General features: G+C 35.9%; 1 protein-coding gene across 3 annotated transcripts in view; it reads left to right on the top strand.

The window, feature by feature from the left end:
- Positions 1-21,027, top strand: part of Ppp3ca (protein phosphatase 3 catalytic subunit alpha) — a 314,520-nt gene that overhangs the window by 269,533 nt on the left and 23,960 nt on the right. For all 3 annotated transcript variants that reach the window (XM_074041435.1, XM_074041434.1, XM_074041436.1), the window contains exons 9-10: positions 5,763-5,888; positions 9,619-9,693. In XM_074041435.1, coding sequence (XP_073897536.1) covers positions 5,763-5,888; positions 9,619-9,693 — 201 coding nt within the window. The remainder of the gene's footprint in view (positions 1-5,762; positions 5,889-9,618; positions 9,694-21,027) is intronic.

The raw sequence follows: 21,027 nt of genomic DNA, 5'->3' as shown, positions 1-21,027 counted from the left end.
GTTGGGAGTAGATGATCAGTTAAAGATGAGGAGATGAAAGATGTTATCAAAATGATGGGAAAAGTAATAAAATTGAACTTATTTCCACTTTTTAAAACTTTATGCTTCTGTGTCTTAAAACAAGACTAGTAATACTGAGAGTGCCTGGACGTGGTGAGAGCATTACAGTTACTAATCTAAAGGTTTTTCATTCCCCCTTGAAATCTACTTAAGATGTGCTAAGCCCATGTTTTGGTGAACTTGTCAATGCCTCTTGGTAGCAATCTTTTGATAACTTCTCTTAAATAGAACGTTTTTGATCTTTCTGTGCTTGTCATATATTGCTTTTCACCAGTTTGTGTATTAACAGTTGTGGAAAAGATGTTGAACAACGTTACCAAGTTCTTATGAAATAAAAGGTTTTTTATTTTTTTTATTCACTTATTCACATGTACATACATTGTTTGAGTCATTTCTGCCCCCCTGCCCCCACTCTCTCCCCTTCCCCCCTTGCTTCCAGGCAGAACCTGTTCTGTGCTTTTTTCCAGTTCCATTGAAGAGTAGAAATAAACAACTAAAGAATTAGCATTTTTGCTAGTTGAGATAAGGACAGCTATACAGAGAGATTCCTAGTTTTGTGTCTCATACAAATTTTAAATTTTGAGCTGGGTGCAGTGGCTCAAGCCCATAATCCTAGCTAATTGGGAGGCAGAGATCGGAAAGATCAGGATTTGATACCAGCCCAGGGAAAAGTTCATGAGATGCGATCTCAATCAATAAAAGTTGGTGGCACGTGCCTGTCATCCCAGCTACACAGGAAGCATAAATGGGGATCCTGGTTTAGGCCAACCTGGGTATAAAGCAAGACCCTATCTCAAAAATAAAGCAAAACAGACTGGGGTTGTGACTCAAGTGGTAGAGCTACCTGTGAGACTTTGAGTTCAGACTCCAGAACCCCTCCCCCAAAAAAATATCAAACTTTAAAGTAAGAGAGACCCCTTTGTTTCACAGACTTGGTTATAGTCTGGCAATTTAGTGCATGACTTGGTGAACAGGGCATTGGAATAGGATAGGAATTCTGTTCCTTGGGCCCTGTGGTATTCTTAAAATAAGAGGTGCAGTGTCCCTTACCCATTCACCAAGTAGGACTAAGCCCTGATAACTCATTTTAGATCTGTAGAAACATACCTTTGAAGACAGGATTCTACAGGAACAATAAAAAGTATTGGCCAACTAATTGCATAATTTTAAGAAAAAGAACAAGTTAAGCCTCCAGATGCATGGAGTTAATATTCTTTCCAAGTTTTGTTCTGGAGAATTTTAACACCTGCAGGTGCAATAGGAAAACATTTGTTTCAGTGCTATCTGCTGTGCTCTAAATTATGATTAATAGATAAGGCCCACATATATGTCACAGTGTCTCTCCAGACCTCTGGTACAAGTGTTAGGTGACATGAGGTCATGTGAAATTGCCAGGAGAATAGAAGAGCTCCTTGATAGTAGACTTTTGTTCTTTGTTTCTCTCTTTTTGTCTCAGACAATGTCTCAGGAGGTGGTCTCAAGTGATTCTTGAAGTACAACCATTTGTATTATTTATGTTGCACTGGAGGTAAATGTCTTTCAAGTATTTCAGAGAAGAGCACACTGTTAGGGCTGCAGTTGAGTTTTGTAATCCTAATGACAGTCAGAGGCAGGTGGCAGGGGTGGAGGATGTGGGAGGTGGAAGATGAAATGTTAACTGTGAATTTCGTGACTACAGATATTTGGAACTAATTTGGTTTGTTTTTTTCATGTATTTTGGTAATATGTAGTTATGCAGAAATTTATATCAAAATTTATGAGTAACTCATTAAGGTTATTCAAAGTTTTTACATAAATATGTTACTGAGGAAAAAAATTCATGTTGGGATATTTGCATTTTAAGTTAAAGTTATTCTTTCCTTAAATTTAAAGGAAATAAGAAAAAGTCCTACTAATAATAGCATGTAGAATTACTGAGAATATTAATCAGTCATTGCATTTATAATGAGATTTCTTTTCAAAAAATTTGCTAACATCATTGAGATGGGAAATTTTCTAGATAAGACCACACATTCAGGTGAAGAAACTGAGCCCTAACTTAAGACTTTGAGTGACCTTGACCTTCTCACAAATTAGTGATAGAACCCACCAAGAAGTCTTGGCCTTCCAGTTCGGTGCTCTTTTTTTTTTTTTTTTTTTTTTAAGAAACTAAACATGGAAGGAAAAATAATCTATGCCCAAAACTTGATAGACATTGAGTGCTCTTTGTTGTTTAGGTGAGTGCATTTGCTATCCTAGAAAGAGCAGGAAGCTTATACTCAGGTTTGCTGCTCCATTAAGTGTGACTTTGAACAAATTACTTAACCTCTCTGCTTATTTTCAAATTGCAAATGGTAAAAACAACTTTTGAAAATATTGTGAAGATTTGTGATTATTTTAAAGGGCCAAACAATGCCTGTCACATAGCAGGTGCTTGGTAAATAGCTACTGTTAAAATATATCTAAAGTTAATAAAAATAAAACCTGAAAATAGTTTGGCTATATCAGTATTTCTGAGCTCAGTTGTGTTGTGTGAGCCAGTATTGAATGAATACTTTTATCTCTCCAGCTATAAAATGGAGCTTCTGTTTAATCCATAGTCCAAACCCAGCCTTCAGTTGTGAATTTGCCACCCATTTCATTCAAACATGTATTTTGGTAAAAGCTAAAACCTCTTTAATTATGAAAACCATATTCAAAGTTAGTTTTATAACAGCTAGGACTAGAATTCATACATTTATAATTTATGAAAGACAACAGAGAATAGTGGAAAGCAAATGAATTTGGTCAGGAAAACCTGAATTTGAACAGGGAGGAGATCTGTCAGTTATTGAAGTTCAAGTTACATGAGCTTAAACAAGTTTCTACATCTCTCCACCACTGTGCTATTGTCTAAATATAAGGATAGGCACCCCTGCTTCTCATTCATTTTGAGGACTTAATGACATATATAAAGCTTCTCCCTGTCCTCCAGGGCACTGTTAATTATAATACAGTAATGTTCCATGTCCGTAGAAACTGGAATTTGTTCCAGAGCCCTCTGTGCATGCCAACATCCACAGATGCTCAAGTCTCTTATTAAAAAAAAATGGCATAATATTTGCATATCACATCCTTCTTTTTATGGTAAATCATCCAGACCACTTACAATACCTAATACAATGTAAATGATGTGTAAATAGTTATACTGAATTATTTAGGGATTAGTCACAAGAGAAAAGTCTGTGTTCAGTACAGACACAATTTTTCTTTATTTCAAACATTTTCCATGCAAGTTGGTTGAATCTACAGATGTGGCACCTGTTGGTGTGGAGAGTCACCTCAACCTCTTTCCTCCTGCTTCATCACCAACCCAATGTTAATAAAAGTGGGTGGAAACCTAGAGGAGAAATTGCTCTTTGCGAAACAACCCCAAGCCTTAACAGATTTTTTTTTTAAATAAGAGGACACATGCCTGTAATAAATATGCAACATTGAAAGCTAAGAAAGATCTGTTATATGGACCTAGTACTCAGGTAGCACTTGACAGACACTGGAAACACTTTACCTTTCCTATCCTGAAGATCAGAAGTACCGATATGGTAATAGGTCATGATTTTTTTTTTCATTTTTGCTTGTGTTAATGTCACATAAATATTTTCCTAGGCTAAATGACATACAGCATAAATGATAAAGCAATGTAAAAAGGAATGCTTTCCAGAATCATATGCAACATTCACTGTTCCCTTCATGTCAGTGTTGATGCTACTATCTACATGCCTTGTTCCCAAAGCGTGATTCTGTTTCCTGGAGCCATGTCGGTCAACTAGGAATATAATTCAAAACAAAGGCCTAACTGTTCAAAAGTTTGAGTTTAGTTAACTGCAAGCTGCTGGGAACATTAGCGTATTGCTACATTGCAGTATGATATTATGATATATGTAGTAGCTAAGTCACTGAACACAATATATCCTTCCTATCCTCTACACCATTCAAGCCCAGCTAAAGTATTATATTAGTGCTGGGCCACAGTTTTATACTGCGTTGCCAATCTAGTGTGTATTTAGATGAATGAATCGATCTGGGGATGAGTGGGGCAATGAAAAGTAACAAGTAGCCATCTCTTATGAAGGTGGGTCAAAATTTGCTTGAAATAAAAAAAATTATAGGGAAAATATCAAGAGTTCTGAACATCTACTCTGAGTAAGATGGTGTGTGAGACACCATCTTGTGTGTGGTACATGTCCTTAATGACAGTGGGAAAGTCAGGTAATATATAAGTATATATATTCAAAGTTGAATAACAAATGCACTGTGTCGGTCAAGTCAAGGAATACAGAGGAAGGAGAAAGTATGTCTACCAGAAATCAGAAAAGGCTTCACTGGAGAGGGGCAGGGGTAGTGCTTGGGCATTGTACCAGGCATGGGAAGGATTTAGATTGGATATTCAGAGACTGAGAAAAAATTACAAGTAATGAAGAAAATGCAGTTTTGAAAGCAGTGTTATGATAAAAGTATCTTACATGAGGTTCCACGTTAATGTAAAAGCTAATGCCCAATTAACACTAAAAGTTTTTAATAAATAGATATTTAAGGGCTCTCTTTCTTCTATTAGCTTAATCATATGCTACAATATATCCTTATGTAAAAATCAGCTTAAAATAAAAAGTAATGGAACATATTCAACCACCAAACATAAACAGTGAAAGCTCATCTGACACCTGTGGGATCTGTTCAGCATTCTAGTAATGTAACAGTAGTTTGTGCCATGATGGCATAAGGTGAAATCTTGTCAGAGTTCAGGAAGACATGAGATGGGAGCATGATTTTGAATCTTTAAACAGCTGTCATTTAGCAACAGAAGCGTATTTGTTCTGAATCTTTGCAGAAAGCAGAACTAGGATCAGTGAGTAGTAAAGCAGGTTTAAATTGAAGCTGAGGTTGTCCCCACAACTTAATATTGTGTTTCCATAGAACTGGTGGCCCCATTAAAGCAGGTGACTACCTTTTTTTGAAAATGCTCAGAGACCTGCTCACTGTGAAGACTAAATTTTTAAATCCAATTAGAAGTAAAACCTATGCTCTTAGGGTCTCCATATCTACAACACTTATGTGAGTGTACATCCAACATACAGGTACCCTACAAGGCAGACTGAAGCACAGCACAAGGTTTATTTTTATAAGTCATGGGTGGTGCATTTTTTCAAAAGTAGAGGGTAGACTTAGCAGAATATTATTTTTTGTTGGATTTAATCCAAACATTTTATTAAGTCAAGAAAACAATATAATTTATTCTCTTTAACTACTGTGAGTTCTACTGGAAGAAAAGGTGTGCTTTTTTACTAAAAATAGAAATTCAATTAAAGTATTTGAGGAAATTATTAAATTATGACAAACAACTTTTTCATCCATGTCATCTAGTATTAAGGAAGAGTAGGATGTTCTTGGTTGCAGGTGATGCTTGATACAATTCCTGACAGAGGTAAGTATTTTTATAAACATTTTCCACATTATAATGCATTTCATATTTACTATTCATATATTGTGCAATAGCACCTTCCACTGAGTGAAACTTAGGTCCATACATAGTGTGAGAATTCAGAGCTGATTAAACGATTTGCTTTGGAGTTTTAGTACTGAAGCCAAGTATTTGAATGTTCTTGATCAAGTAAAGCCATGTTCAGAAACAGAAATATGTTCTTTCAATCTGACATCCTTTTTTGTTGTTGTTGTTTTGTTTTTAGCGGCAGTATTGAAGTATGAGAACAATGTTATGAATATCAGGCAATTCAACTGTTCACCCCATCCATACTGGCTTCCAAATTTCATGGATGTTTTCACTTGGTCCCTGCCATTTGTTGGGGAAAAAGGTATGATGTGCAATCCTAAAATGTCCTTAATAAAATGGCATAGAAAGAAAGGAAAGATGTGTTCAATTCTGTGAAACAGAAACAGAAGCGTGCTGGTCTAACCAATAGAATTCACAAGCTTTACCAAGAGAAAAGTGATTTGAAAGTTTGTTACTGTATCTGTATTAATAGGATACACTGAGTGAATTAAGGAGAAATGGGTATTTTAGAACATATATACTCATCCAAGTAATATTACTATGTTTAAAATTACAGAGATATAGCTTTACCTAGTATCAAACTTTTTTCCTTACTCCTTTGTACTATAATACCAAAGTAATACTTGATTTTAAATATTACCTCTCACATTAAAAGTTTAGGATAGTCTTACTCCTTACTCCTTACTTTTCTGATGTGAATAATAATGATTGGATGGTAATGCTTAATGCCTACAGTATTTTGAAGGACACCATGTAAAACAGCAAAAGAGTACTTTATTAAAAATATAGCAGGCACTAGTATGTTAAAAGGTAGAAAACTCATTTTAAAAGTCACTAAAGGGGCTGGTGCAGTGGCTTAAGTGGCAGAGCACTTGCCTAGCTAGCATGAGACCCTGAGTTCAAACCCTGGTACCACCAAAAAAAAAAAAAATTTCTAAAGTACGGTGGCTTACTTCTGTAATCCGAGCTACTCTGCAGGCAGAGATCAGCAGAATAATGGTTCAAGGCTGGCAAGACCCAATAAGCTGGATGTGGTGGTATGTGCCTATAATCCCAGCTATAAAGGAGGTATAAGTAGGAGAATCTCAGTCCAGGCCAGGCAGGGAAAAAAAAAACATGAGACCCTATCTGAAAAATAACTGAAGCAAAAAGGGCTAAGTACATGGTTCAGGTGGTTGAGCACCTGTCTAGCAAGTGTGAAGCTCTGAGTTCAAACCCTAGTACCACAAAATAAATAAAGTTGCCTATTAACTTGCTCCAGTTTTTCACAGATAGGCTTTCTTTTCTTTCATCCCTACCTTTCTCTATCTTCTTTTTCTCCTGCCTCCCTGCATTCCTGTGTCTCCTTTTTCTCCATCACTCCCCTTATCCCTCACTTCCTTCCTTCCTTATTTTCTTCCTTCCACATTTTGACATAAACCTCAGCAAAAATTTCAAGCCCACACACACTGAGTTTAAATTCAGGAGGCCTTACAGTGACAGACACCTGGCCATTCCTCATGCATTTTCTCACACAACTTGTGAGGTGAATGAATATGTGATAAAGAAAAAGTTCCCATGTTTCAAGAAAATGTCCTATTGGGGTTTTAGAGAAAGGCTGCACATTTTCCTGACGCTCTACAGTATCTTAGTTTTAGATATGTCTGTGAATCCTGACAACTACTGGGTAGTTTGAACACCCATTATTTGGGTTTTCAAAGATTATTCAAATTTTCAGCATCTACTCTAAAATTTAACTCAATATATTGGTAATATAATTTGATGTTTATAACCAAACTGTAACTGTGTTAATGTTGACTCAACTGAAGATTTACTCTGTATCATATATCTTCAATTCTGGAGGGGGGGAGGTAACCCGAGTAGTGTATACACATGTAAGTCAATGCAAAAATAACAAGATCAAGTAAAATAATTTTAAAAAAATAAAAGAACATTTTTTAAATACCATATTTCTGAAAAAGTAGCTTCTGAAGAATAAGTGGGCATGCTTCTTCTTACCTGCATGGTAAAAGCCAACCTGATTTTTTTTTTTTCATTTTTCTTTTATTATTCATGTGTGCATACAAGGCTTGGTTCATTTCTCCCCCCTGCCCCCACCCCCTCCCTTACCACCCACTCCACCCCCTCCCGCTCCCCCCCTCAATACCCAGCAGAAACTATTTTGCCCTTATCTCTAATTTTGTTGTAGAGAGAGTAGAAGCAATAATAGGAAGGAACAAGGGGTTTTGCTGGTTGAGATAAGGATAGCTATACAGGGCATTGACTCACATTGATTTCCTGTGTGTGGGTGTTACCTTCTAGGTTAATTCTTTTTGATCTAACCTTTTCTCTAGTTCCTGGTCCCCTTTTCCTATTGGCCTCAGTTGCTTTAAGGTATCTGCTTTAGTTTCTCTGCGTTAAGGGCAACAAATGCTAGCTAGTTTTTTAGGTGTCTTACCTATCCTCACCCCTCCCTTGTGTGCTCTCGCTTTTATCATGTGCTCATAGTCCAATCCCCTTGTTGTGTTTGCCCTTGATCTAATGTCCACATATGAGGGAGAACATACGATTTTTGGTCTTTTGAGCCAGGCTAACCTCACTCAGAATGATGTTCTCCAATTCCATCCATTTACCAGCGAATGATAACATTTCGTTCTTCTTCATGGCTGCATAAAATTCCATTGTGTATAGATACCACATTTTCTTAATCCATTCGTCAGTGCTGGGACATCTTGGCTGTTTCCATAACTTGGCTATTGTGAATAGTGCCGCAATAAACATGGATGTGCAGGTGCCTCTGGAGTAACAGTCTTTTGGGTATATCCCCAAGAGTGGTATTGCTGGATCAAATGGTAGATCGATGTCCATCTTTTTAAGTAGCCTCCAAATTTTTTTCCAGAGTGGTTGTACTAGTCAACATTCCCACCAACAGTGTAAAAGGGTTCCTTTTTCCCCACATCCTCGCCAACACCTGTTGTTGGTGGTGTTGCTGATGAAAGCCAACCTAATTTTAAGAAATTTTAAATGTAAGAGCCTGCATGTTAATGTAAAAGTAATGCAGCACTGATTTTCTGTTTGTAACACTTTTATATAGGCCTTCTATAATCTGTTTATTTAACTGAATCTCTTATTAAACTGTACCTAATGTATTTTAAAGCCTTTGGGGGAATAAAATTTATAACATTCCTGTCAACACATTCATTTTTAAAATTGGTGTTTTCAAAACTACTTCAAATATATTTATCCATCATCAGTTTTTATTAAATACAAAGGTACGAGCCCATCATGTGCTGGATTTGCTGAAGGATTACACAATTAGTGTCTGCTGAATACAAGTTTGTAATCTAATCTACACCAAGCAGCATTATTGTGAAAATAAAAAATTCAAAAATAACTTTTTTCCTGTCTGCATTTATATCCTATTCATATCCATATATTTGATTTGTCTGTTTTCTGTTGACCTATAGCTTTTTTAATATTACTAGTAAATTTCATAGATATAAGAAAATAATTTAATAAACAAAAAATTATAATATGACATTATGGTAAAGAAGGGATTGAGGGGAAAACAACAGGGGTGACTGGTGGAGGTAAATATTATAGAAGTACATTATATACATATATGAAAACAGCACAGTACAAATCCACCAAAAACTGATCACAGTTCAAGGCCAGCCAGGGTAAAAAGATAGCGAGACTCCATCTCAAATAATAGCTGGGTACAGTGATGTACGCCTGTCATCCCAGCTTGGGGGGCAGAGGCCCATCAATAGCAGTGGGTGTGGGTCCAGCCCAGGCCAAGCCTAAACACTAGACCCTATTCAAAAATGCTAAAGGGAAAAAGCACTGGAGGCATTGCTCAAGTGGTAGAGCACCTGCCTAGCAATGACGAGGTCTGAGTTCAAACCAGTGCTACCAAAAAATGAAAAAGAACTTTGTAGAAACAACTTTGCAGGAAAGATATACTAACTAGATAAGATATTACTGCCAAACTTGCTGATTACTAAAGACTATAACAAAGTCTGCACTTTGTTCCTCTCTTTTCTGACTAGTGACGGAGATGCTGGTGAATGTCCTCAACATCTGCTCAGATGATGAGCTGGGCTCGGAAGAAGACGGGTTTGATGGTAAGAGGCTGAGCTTTTGCTAATGCTGTCTGCCAGATGCTTACTTGGCATCTCATTCCAGACTTGGTTTATGTTTAAGTCATACCATGCTATTGAGAATGAAAGCATTTAATTTCTGTTTGCTTTTTTAAAATGTAAGAAACAAAGCCATGAGATAATTTCCCCATTACTTTGAAAAAATTGCTGAAATATCAAACTACTTCAGTAAGTATCATTCAGTAACTTGTACTGCTAAATGACCTATTTTGACTCCTTATATAATCCTTTATTTACTAGCAGATGTTATTAGCTGGGCAACTTTTTTAAGTGTCCTTTAGTGGGGTTTCTCTGTCAGTTATTCACATTTTGAGGTATATGATAAAAAAAAGGAATTTGCATACTGATATATTGGTATTTATATCAATCCCAATAGTTTTTCATACCTGTATTAATAAGTAATGAATAAGCTAGGAGAGGTTTTTTTAAGATGCTCTTTGGTATTCACTTGCCTTCAAAGAAAGGGACAAATATCCAGAAGTATCAATGAAGGAAAAATTATTCTGGGTCTTAGAAAAGCACCTGAAATTAATGGAAGAAAACAAAATGTAGTTAGAGTTGGAACATAACAAAGGTCAGCTTCACTTTCATAAACATTGAATGAGTTCCTAGTCTGTATAGGGCATTCCACATGCCAAGATGCCTGAAGGAAATACTTCTTGCAGAGGCTTCAGTCTGATTAAACTAAATACTATGATAAATTTAAATAATGTTTGTGCCACTGAAACCTTCACTTAGATAAAATGAAAAGGGAATGTAGTCCTTCCTGAAAGTTAGTATCTGAATGGCATGATTTAATATTTATTCATTCTTAATATGAGTCACTGCTTAAAATACAAAATACCTAATGCTTCCAGCAAAAATAAAATAAAAATGTCCAGGTACTTGTGTAAAGAATCTACTTTCTATAACTTCTCTCATCTCCATATACTATCTTTAAATCATATGCATTACAAGGGGATGAGGATGCATAATATAGAGAAGGAATGAAAAACTGGAGATTAAAGAGTAAACATTTACTATGTCAAATTGATTTAAAATAGTTCTAAGAAGTTCATTAAAGTCTATTGATAGATTTTTAAATAAGCAGGAGATGAATGGACAATCTGTATATTATCTAGATTCTAGCTGCTTCATATGTTATAGCAGCAGGTTGCCACTATCCATGATAGTGTTATCACTTAAAAGATAATATTTTCATAATGGAAATAACATTTTTCTTAAGGGAAAAATACTAACCAGATGGAATCTAGATCTTAAAAGTTGATAAACATTTTTCTATAGTTGCTTTTCACTATATTCCTTGTGAAGGCAGTCAGTTGTGATACCTCCTGAAACAAAAGGCCCGTCAACAAAAGAAAAGCATAACAAGTTAATTTAATAAAAATCTTACATAACATTAGAGCATCAGAAATAAAGACCCATTTGGAATGAGTGTCTTCAAAGGAGAAGAGAGGAAGTGACCTTTCTAAATTTTAAGGCTTACTTTGGGAGAGAGGGGTTCTATGACTTTTGTTGAGGAAGAAGAATTCTGGTTTGTGTACTTCAAGGGAGAAAAGGGGGCAGAGACAGAAAGATGGAAGGTCAGAAAGACCTTGGTTCAAAATACTTAGCACAACAAGATGCCTTACTTTGGGGTTCTGAACATAGACATCCTCTGTATTAAGGAAGAATTAGTACAGAAATATCCCCCAAGTCAACAAATTTCCATTTTAGCCAATTCCATTGGCCAGTATTTATAACCTACTCAATAGAGATGAAGCATATTGTGTGAGTAAGAAGTTCTAGACCTACATTTGTTTGTAATTACATATTAGTGTATCTGCTCAGAAAATGTGTTGATGTCTATTATGTGTTGGTCTTCTAGGCAGAATTGCCTGCACATTTTATTGTGCGGAATATCCCTGCACATCTCCAAGACTGCCTCAGTGTCCTCTTCATGTCTAGTGAGCTCTCTTTACTCACTCTATCATCACTTTGGTGAAAGATATATTTTGTGACTTACTCTGCTTTAAAATAATTAGTTACAGTCAATGTGTTTTTCTTATCAATTACTTTTAAGCCTGTCCCTTGGAATATTTTTTTTTTCTTTTCTAAGCATACTTCACCACCTTAAAGTGTTAGGTCAGTCCTTCAAAGAAATATAATTTTACACTACCCAAGTACAGAGAAGAAGGTGGTCTAGAAGATCTAATCCAGCCTTTCCAGGTGGAACAAATGCCTATGTCCCTGACTTGCTTCATCTTCCTACAGTGGTCTATTTCTGACAACTTGAACATCAGTAAGTTCTTTCTCTTTTTGAACAGCTTCTTCTGCCTTAACAGAAGCAAATTCCATTCACTGAATTTACGATAAGATTAGTGTTGGGCAGTATTAGCACACAAATTACTTAAAAATGTTAAATGTATCTTAAAAGCCCTACGTTCCTGAACATAACTATTGCAAGTTTGGGGATGAGTAGAAGGTAAAATTGCTGCTCTAGTTAGGGAAGTTAGATCCCATTTCTTGGTTTCCTATCTTACGGACATTGCATACTTTGCTTAATAGTTATTTATGTGGGGATGGGGCTCCTACTTTTTAAAATTTTGTTAGTTTATTTCCTTTAGTTAAAGGAAAGCACTCATTCAGTCCCATGCTGAGGTTTTTGTTGTTGTTTGTGTATCCCAAGAGGAAATTGTTGGGGAGAGGTAAAAGAAAAGGCCTTTCTGGCTGACGGACGTCTCCCACATCTGATAAGGTACAGGCCCTGGTTTCCATCAGGAACACCAAGTTCAAGTTTCCCAGAAAGTGAGGAACCGAAGAAGAAAAACTAAATGCTACAAAGGAAGGCACCATATGCATCTACAGATAGATTTTGATTAAGAAGAATCTGGTGATTTGGGGGAAGAAGTATTTGATTCTATTTTTACCCTTTTTGAATAGCTTTCTCCTCTGTAAACAGGGTGATAATAGAAGAATCTGAGATAACTACATTAAAGTTGGAAACTTAGACATAAAATTTATAAACAGTAACCACCATTTTCTAGCATTAGTGCAAAATTGTCTGTCAATACTTTTTAAATAGATGACAATTTGAGAGCATGTATAGAGCTGGAGGCATGGCTCATGTAGTCGAGCAGCTGCCTAGCAAGCACGAAGCCCTGAGTTCTAACTCCAGTACCACAAAACAAACAAACAAACAAGCTTGTCCATAGATCTGCCTGCTCATTTCACGGCAGTGACCTCTAAATGTGGTTGATATTTTAGCTCACATCTCATAAATTTGACCTTTGCGGGGGGGAAAAAATAAAAATTTGTATTAAACGTATATTCAACTTAAGATACACAGTTTAGAGTGAGCAATCAAGGGGAATCCTAGCACTTTATTTAACATGACTCCAAAGGTGCTCAAATAACAATTTGTAAAGCTTTCCAGAGCTATTTAGCTCTCTTTAGGAATATAATTTATTAGTAACATACACTGGAGTTTCTTTTCTTGTTTTGTTTTGTAACATTATTTCCAACTTAGGATAAAATTACCAATTCTCCCACCCTGTCCTTTGTGTGTCCATTTTGCAGCCTGTCTGTCACAGTCAAGGAGGGGCTGGCCCTCTGCTCTGTGCCATGGCACTTTGTCTGTTTACTACAGAGGAGAAAGCAGGAATCAATGGACATCCAAAGACTTAATAAAGCGCTTCTTTATGTTGCTGCATATTTTAAGTGGGGGCTACCTCTTGAAGGGTTGTTTATGAAACCCTTCCCAATATTTTGTTCCATATCCAATGTTAACTGAAAAGTCCAGCGTAGTTCAGAGTACCTTTCCAATTCCTCTTTTTATCTTCTTGGGTTGACTTTGTATCTGTATGGCCTCTACAAATAGCAATTCTCCTCATTTCCTTCAGGATCTGTCAATTCCCCTTTACCATTTGATGATGATGACACTTACGTGTTAGGCTTCATTCTAAGTTGCTTATCAGTAGTAACTTTAATTTGCTTAGTTTTACCATTTTGGCCAACAGAAATCTGTAATTGTCAGTTACTTGAGACAGTTCACTTGGCCATTTATGTTATTTTTAATCTTCAAAATAACCTTTTGATATAGGTACTATTATTATCCCTATTTTCCATATGAAGCCATTTAATTGACACCTAAGTTCATAGAGCCATTAAAGCAACTGCCTGGATTCAAACATGGTTCTCAATCGCTTGAACTTTCCACCACCTGTGATTACACTTGAAATCTTTTCCTTAAAAATAAAACGATGTCTTTAAAAACACCAACAATAGCACAAAGAAGCAAACACAATATAACTATAGTTTGTTCTGTTAAATATACTGTAGAATATTCTGTAAAGAAATGGATTTTGTTCTACTCTTTGGCCATGAAAGTCAATGCAAATGAAAGGGTTTCATTTTACTTGTTTAACCTCAGTCTACTCTAAAAAGTTATAAATGTTTCATCATGTTAAAAATTTAGGTGCATCTGAGCAGACAAAAAGCCCTCACACAGGCTTCTGCTGGATGCATTAGTTTCTACCTTACAAATAAAGGAATTTGATAGCCTATCTAGAAAAAGTTCCTGTTTCACATTAGCCTGTAGTTTTTTTAATGTTGCAAATCAAATACAAAACTTCTGTTATCTTAAAGTTTGAAAGCAGTTTAATGCCAACTAGTGTCTTTTGACAATCTCATTTATACCCACTGGGGTCTTGGTTTCCAGTTTGCACTACTGATTTTGGAAGATTTTTTAAATGATGGTCTGCTTTCAATTTAGGTTTGTTATTTACTAGAACATTTTAGAGAAGAAAGAAATCCAAGTAGATGAGTTTCATTTGGTAGTTAATCCTCATTAATGAAGAAAATTCATTTTCAACCAAGGATTAGGAAGTGACTTCTAATAGGGGAAAGCTGGCAGAAATGAAGCAATCCTCCTCACAGAGCTTTCTGTTTTGTTCATTATTATACTAAGGAAATCTGGACTTGCAGCAAGCACTAGAAACCTAATGACAGTTTTGTGAATTATGAATATTTATTTGGGACTTTCTTTTAGGTCCTAAAGTCATAGACTCTGAGATAACTTTTTTTTTCCTATTTTTTTAAATACAAATTATATTTGAGACTGTGAGATTTGGTAAGTCTCACTAACAAGAAAACCATGTGAAGGTGAAACTGAAATCCTGTAGAATAAGAAAGGAAAGAAAAAAACATAATAAAGCCAATGTATTTCAAGCCAAATGCAGTTTAAGTCTCACTGGAAAGACTTAATATTGAATTAGAATTTATGTCTCTACTTTCCACTAAAGAGCAAACCACATGGTGGAACTCTTCTCTTCTTTGTCCTCATTTTTACCTCATTCTGATGTTAACCACAATCCAGTCATTAAACATGGGAGCAGAGCAGATTTTGCTTGCCACTACAAAACCATCTAAACATATGCAAGAAAATTATATTCCTTTGAATTATTAGAAAGGTCTTCATATCTAATAACACAGGTTCTAGAGTTTCTTCCCATTTAATCCTGTCTAGCTTCAAAAAGTGATACAAAGCTTGTTATTTTTTTATTTTTGAAAGTATTGGGGTTTTAATTCAGGGACTTGAGCTTCCTAGGCAGGAACTCTCCCACTTGAGCCATACTTCTCAGCCCTTTTTTTTTCTTTTCAGATAGGGTCTTACCCAGATCAGCCTGGGACAGAGAAATTCCTACCTATAACTCCCGCATAACTGGAATTGTAGGTATGCAGCACCATGCTCAGCTTGTTTGTTGAGAAAGGATCTCACTGTTTTTGCCTGGGCTGTCCTTTAACTGCATTCCTCCTATCTCCAGCTGCTGGAGTTATAGGCATGAGCCACTGTACCTGGCCATCTAGATTTTTTAAAGTACAAAGTTGCACACTTAGTGAGACTAAGTAAGTATCACTAGCGTGATATCTACTAATAAGTACCTCTCTAAGGGTTTGACTGTATTATTTTTACCAGAACTGTTTATTGCTGAGACAAATATTTGACCTCCCATAAAAAGCATTTGACACTATAACTCATATACAGAAATATCACCAAAATGAAGTAATTATTTTCAGCAAATATTGAGAGCATCTAAATGTGATTGGTTAGTTTAAAAATCTAATGGAGTGAATAAATTAAATCTTAAAATTTCATCCTAGGAAGCCTTCTCTGCTTTGTGCATCTGGCAGCACATCTGCTAAGAGTTACTGACTTATAGCTCTTCTTGTGGCTATAATTTTTTATTTCTGAGCAACTCATTTTAGCAACCTGGATTGCAGGTTCCCATCTGGAAAAAAGAATGTGTCCTGTAATAATTGACAATATGGTTAGAATATATTAAATATTTTTATTCATTAAATATGTTTATTTTGCATTGCTGAGGATCAAACTCCAGGGTCTCATGCATGCAAGGCAAATGCTGCCACCCCCACCCAAAATATATTAAATTACTGTTTAGAAATATAAAACAGAGACAGAAAAAGAAACTTTCTGAGAAACCAATGTTGATGTGATTCTTACTCTGTCCACACTGATGCATCACCTAAAGTTGGTCCACAGAGGAGTAGCGAAGTAAAAGCAATATTTGAGAATAAATAAATAAATAAATACCTTTTCCAAGCCTGGAAATATGCTTGGAAAGGTAAACAAAGGATGAGTAGAGACATAATTCAGCAATTCGATAAAGTTTCTCCAGGTTGAAGTGACCAGATCTGAGCAAAAACAATGCTAAGAAAAATGTTGAAGAGGAACTATTCAAAAGAGCTTTCTGTGCACTGTTTTACAACTGTAGAATCACAGGACTGAGACATGGTTTTGATGGTGCAAACCTAGGTGTCTGGTAGGATGAGAACATTTATGGAAAAACTGACCAATTTCAGACAAAGGATGAGATCTGTTAGAGAAGTGAGTTTGAGTGAGACTGACACTCATAATTTGGAAATGGAGCCTAGGAAACTGGGAAGGAGAAGTGGGCTGGTCACAGAGGTTGGCATTAAGCACTAACTGAACCTAGTAAAAGTGGAACAGCCTCTGAAGTTGCTGGTATGGAGGAGTTGGCAGAAAATCGAGGGCTGATCCTTAAAAATGACCCTTCTTGATGAAGGTGGACAAAAGGCAAGCAAGTGAAGGAAAAAGTGGGATGTATCAGGGGGAGGGAGAGAGAGAGAGAGACCACAAGAACCAGGATGCTGTAGCCATTTAAGCAACAGCTACTTAAAAATGTTTGCAGACAGTATAGAAGAAGTAATATAAGATGTAAGTCTGGCAAGAAAATGAAATATTAGGAAAATAACTTTGGTTATCAGATACTAGATTACTGAAAAGGGGCTATGCAAAATTTATTTTGTTATTATAACAGCACAGAAAGAAAATTGAAATCATTGGAGCCAAGCCAAAAAAAAAAAAAATAGAGTACCTCAATTTTAATATTACCTCATATATTTGTATTTTATATTTTTACATATAGTTATTAAAATATTCACAGGATCTCTTTTCTGTATGTATTCAGTGGTGAACAAAACATGTGACCCCTGCCTTCATTGACCTTAGAGTCCAAGGGAACAAGAATTAAGACCAAATTTAAACATACTAGTCATACAGAAGATTTAGAAAGTTGGAGGGGTAAACATGAATTTGGATAAAATATTTGATAGCCAAAAGGAAGAATGTGGAAAACAGAACATCTTCCTTTTCTTCTACTTCTGAAAAGGCCAAGAAAAATGCTTTTATGTATTTTGCTGTATTAAAACATATATCTAGTTGAGGAATTACATGAAGGATAGAAGTCAGCTTACCACTTCTATCTTCTCATTATATTTTTATATAATATCTAGGTTTTCATAATGTAATTATAGAAGGTAAAAAGGAGAACATGTAAAAGGAATTATCTAATATCTTGTAAAAGAATGTCATTTCTTTTCAGGGTTAATTATGTTCCCAGTTTATTATTTTTTTTTCAATTGCCTAATAGTTTAGGGTCTAATAAACAAGGTAAGTCATTCTTGTCACTGTGAATTTATTCTTTGTATTTTGTACCCTTTATGGTACAGGTAATTGCTTTTTTTCATTACACTTACACCTTTGAAAGGAAACAAATTCTTATATCCAGTATCATTAAATTTGAAACATACATGGGTTTGTACTAGATAATGGGGTAAGAGAGTTTTTGAAGTTTTCAACCTTGATTATCAAACAAGATACCTGGTCAGCCATTATATTTTTCATCCTTATCATATCTGACCTATCCTTTTTTGTTTTCTTTTTTTTTTTTTGGTAGTAGGGTTTGAACTCAGGGCCTCATGCTTGCTTGGCAGGTTCTCTACCATTCCACCAGCCCTGTTTTATGTTGGCTGGCTTCCTGCCATTCTCCTAATCTCTGTCTCTTGAGTAACTAGGATTACGTGGGAGCCCTTGGTGCCCAGGGCTCAATTTGTTTCCATAATTAAAAACTTTTTACTAATTAAAAAGATGAAGTAAAATAGGTATAAAAAGTACCATGGTTTTGCACAAATGATTTTTTGTTTTGTTTTTTGCCCTTTTTTTTGTGGTGCTGGAGTTTGAACTCACGGCTTTGTGCTTGCTAGGCAGGTACTCTACTACTTGAGTGAAGCCTCCAGCCTTACTTTGCACAATGTGTTTCTTAATTACCCAGCATAATGTTGGCAGTGCATGGGATGTTAGGCCTTACAGAATAAACTAACTGTTTTAAAAAAAAAATCTATGTCCCCATTGAAGTTACTGGTTGGAGTATGTCTACTTTAGCCAGAATATTTTGTTTCCATTAAAATACTGCTCCAGAACAGCAGAACATGCTCTAGACTTTATGTTGTTTTTTCATACACAGTACTGTATGAAATCACAATATAACCTGTGATGTTTTTGCACCATTTTAAAAATAATTGATTTTTGTAGCATTAGGGCCTTTCTCAACTACACATGGCATTAACCAAATGATACTAACATTAGCTATAGCATGTCTAAGCATATGTATTTATAAAAATTATTTGAAAAAGAAAACCAGTTGCAATATAAGAATGAAAATTATTTTTTTTAATTAGACAACAAAATTAGAAATAAGGGCAAAATAGTTTCCGCCAGGTATTGAGGGGGTGGAGGGGAGAGGGAGGGGGTGGAGTGGGTGGTAAGGGAGAGGGTGGGGGCAGGGGGAAGAAATGACCCAAGCCTTGTATGCACATATGAATAATAAAACAATTTTAAAAAGACTGAAAATTAGTATGTGCTCTATGAATCTTAATGCATTCTTTAATTGAAAAGCATTGAATTAGCTCTCTGTTCTCAGTGAAGCAGAAACTTTTATCTGTGTACATCTCCATATTTTAGTACAATTTCATTTCTCACAAATGAGCGTTAACTGCCATGTGAAATCCTTCACAGAGGACACTATAGTGGGTAATTTCATTTTGCTGAAAACTGATACCATAAGAAAATTTTATATATAACAAGTATATGTGTGTATATACATAAAACTAGCAAGTATGTGTGTATACATATATATGTATTTGTTTTCTGGCAGAGTATTCATTTTTCTTTTCATACTAAAGCATTTCAAAGGTCCAGGGTTTCAACTTGAAGATTGTACTTTTCTAAGAATAATTAATAACATTTGAACCACTGCAGAAGAGTTGTTGTGAGTTCAAAGTGTATAAAACATTCTCATTTGAGTACTTGCTTGACTCTGATGACAGATTTAAAGATTATACAAAATACTCAGAAAATTTTGCTTTTAAAATTACTGAACTGGAGGCATGGTTCAAGTTGTAGAGCACTTACCTAGCAATTTCCATGCCCAAAGTTTAAACCCCAGTACCACCAAAAAATAAAATTATTTTTCTGTGAGGTAGTCTGCTCTTCCAAGAAAATCTACTCCTTTTATCTTTACTCTTAGCTCATGAGAAGCTATAAAACTGTTCCCTTTTTTTCAGAATTCTATAGAAATAAACATCTTGGTTCTGTCTGGTCAGACAGTCTGTTTGGTTCTGAGGACACAGGGAGCAGCACCCTCGCCTAGTGAATTTGCCATCATGTGGAGTCCAGCCTTGGGCCAGGATGGCACAGAATACAAACAGGCCCCAACCAAAAACAGCTTGATACTCACCAAGATCACATGATCAGTCTTTTAATTACAGAAAGAAATGTAACTGTTAGAAGAACTGAAAGATTCATTTCTGCCCAAGCACTTTCTTTTTAGTAACAACAAGCATTTTTTTACTACTTGCCATGTACCAAAGCTCTTTCCTTTAGTGCCTTAACAGGTAGCACAATAGTGGCACATGTATTTGGTGAGTGTTAAGAATGAAGGACACACTGCTTATTTAATTTCTACCCACCTGTGAAGTAGCTCATCAGTGTGCTGCTATAATGAATCCTAGCTCTGAATCACATTTTACCAGCTGATGACTTTAGGTGAATAACTGCCATTTCTGTTCCTTACAATTGTCCTCTGCACAGTGGAGATTAATAGTACAATCTTCATGTTGTTGTTCTTAGAATTATACGAAGTAATGCAAATAAAGCACTTAGAACATGCCTCATTTTATAGATGACGAGGTAAGCCATAATGAGGCTTAATAAAAGTTGTGCTTTTCCAAAACAGCACAGCTAGTAAATGGGAAAGCTTGGGATCCAACCTAGATTTTTTGCTCCTAAGACTTTTAATTTACCATTGCACTATTCTTCCTCTCACATGCTAGTTTATTTAAAAGAAATTGATCAGTTACATATGTACCATTGGGAGCTTCACAGTAGGGTCAGAACACTTGAAAGGCCATTGACTCCTGGAAACAGTACTTACCTAAATGTTTCAAATGTTTGCCTCAGCCACTCTACCTCTGTGGCTTACCCACACATTTTGATCATCACATCCCTTTCTTCTAAGATTAATAATATATTTAGGTGATATTAAAATATCATGACCAAGAACCATTCTGTCATTTCAAGTTTCCTCTGCATGATTGTGCACTGAATATTGGCTAGCACCTGAGATTAATTTTCCCTGTTTCTCCTTTTCCTGCAAAGCCTTACTGCCTCTCGCCATGTATTGACAAAACTCTCTGCCTGGGTTGTAAGCAGCATCTGAAGATTTTGGAGTGGTGACTTTGTTTCAGATAAGCTCAACACATTCCAGTGCTAGCCATTCTCTGTCAGATGAAGTAGCTTTGTTTCTTCACTCACCTTGGCATATGATGTGTGTGCTGTAATAAGGCACTCAGTTAACTTTCTGTCTATGTTGTGATGGGTGGGACAGTCAAACATAATGTTTAACTATGTCCACTTTCCCCCTGCAATTTGTATAGTGT

Source organism: Castor canadensis, chromosome 9 (genome assembly GCF_047511655.1).
Source record: "Castor canadensis chromosome 9, mCasCan1.hap1v2, whole genome shotgun sequence".
Taxonomy (NCBI): domain Eukaryota; kingdom Metazoa; phylum Chordata; class Mammalia; order Rodentia; family Castoridae; genus Castor; species Castor canadensis.
The sequence above is the reverse complement of the archived record's forward strand: the minus strand, read 5'-3'. Positions and strand labels throughout refer to the sequence as shown.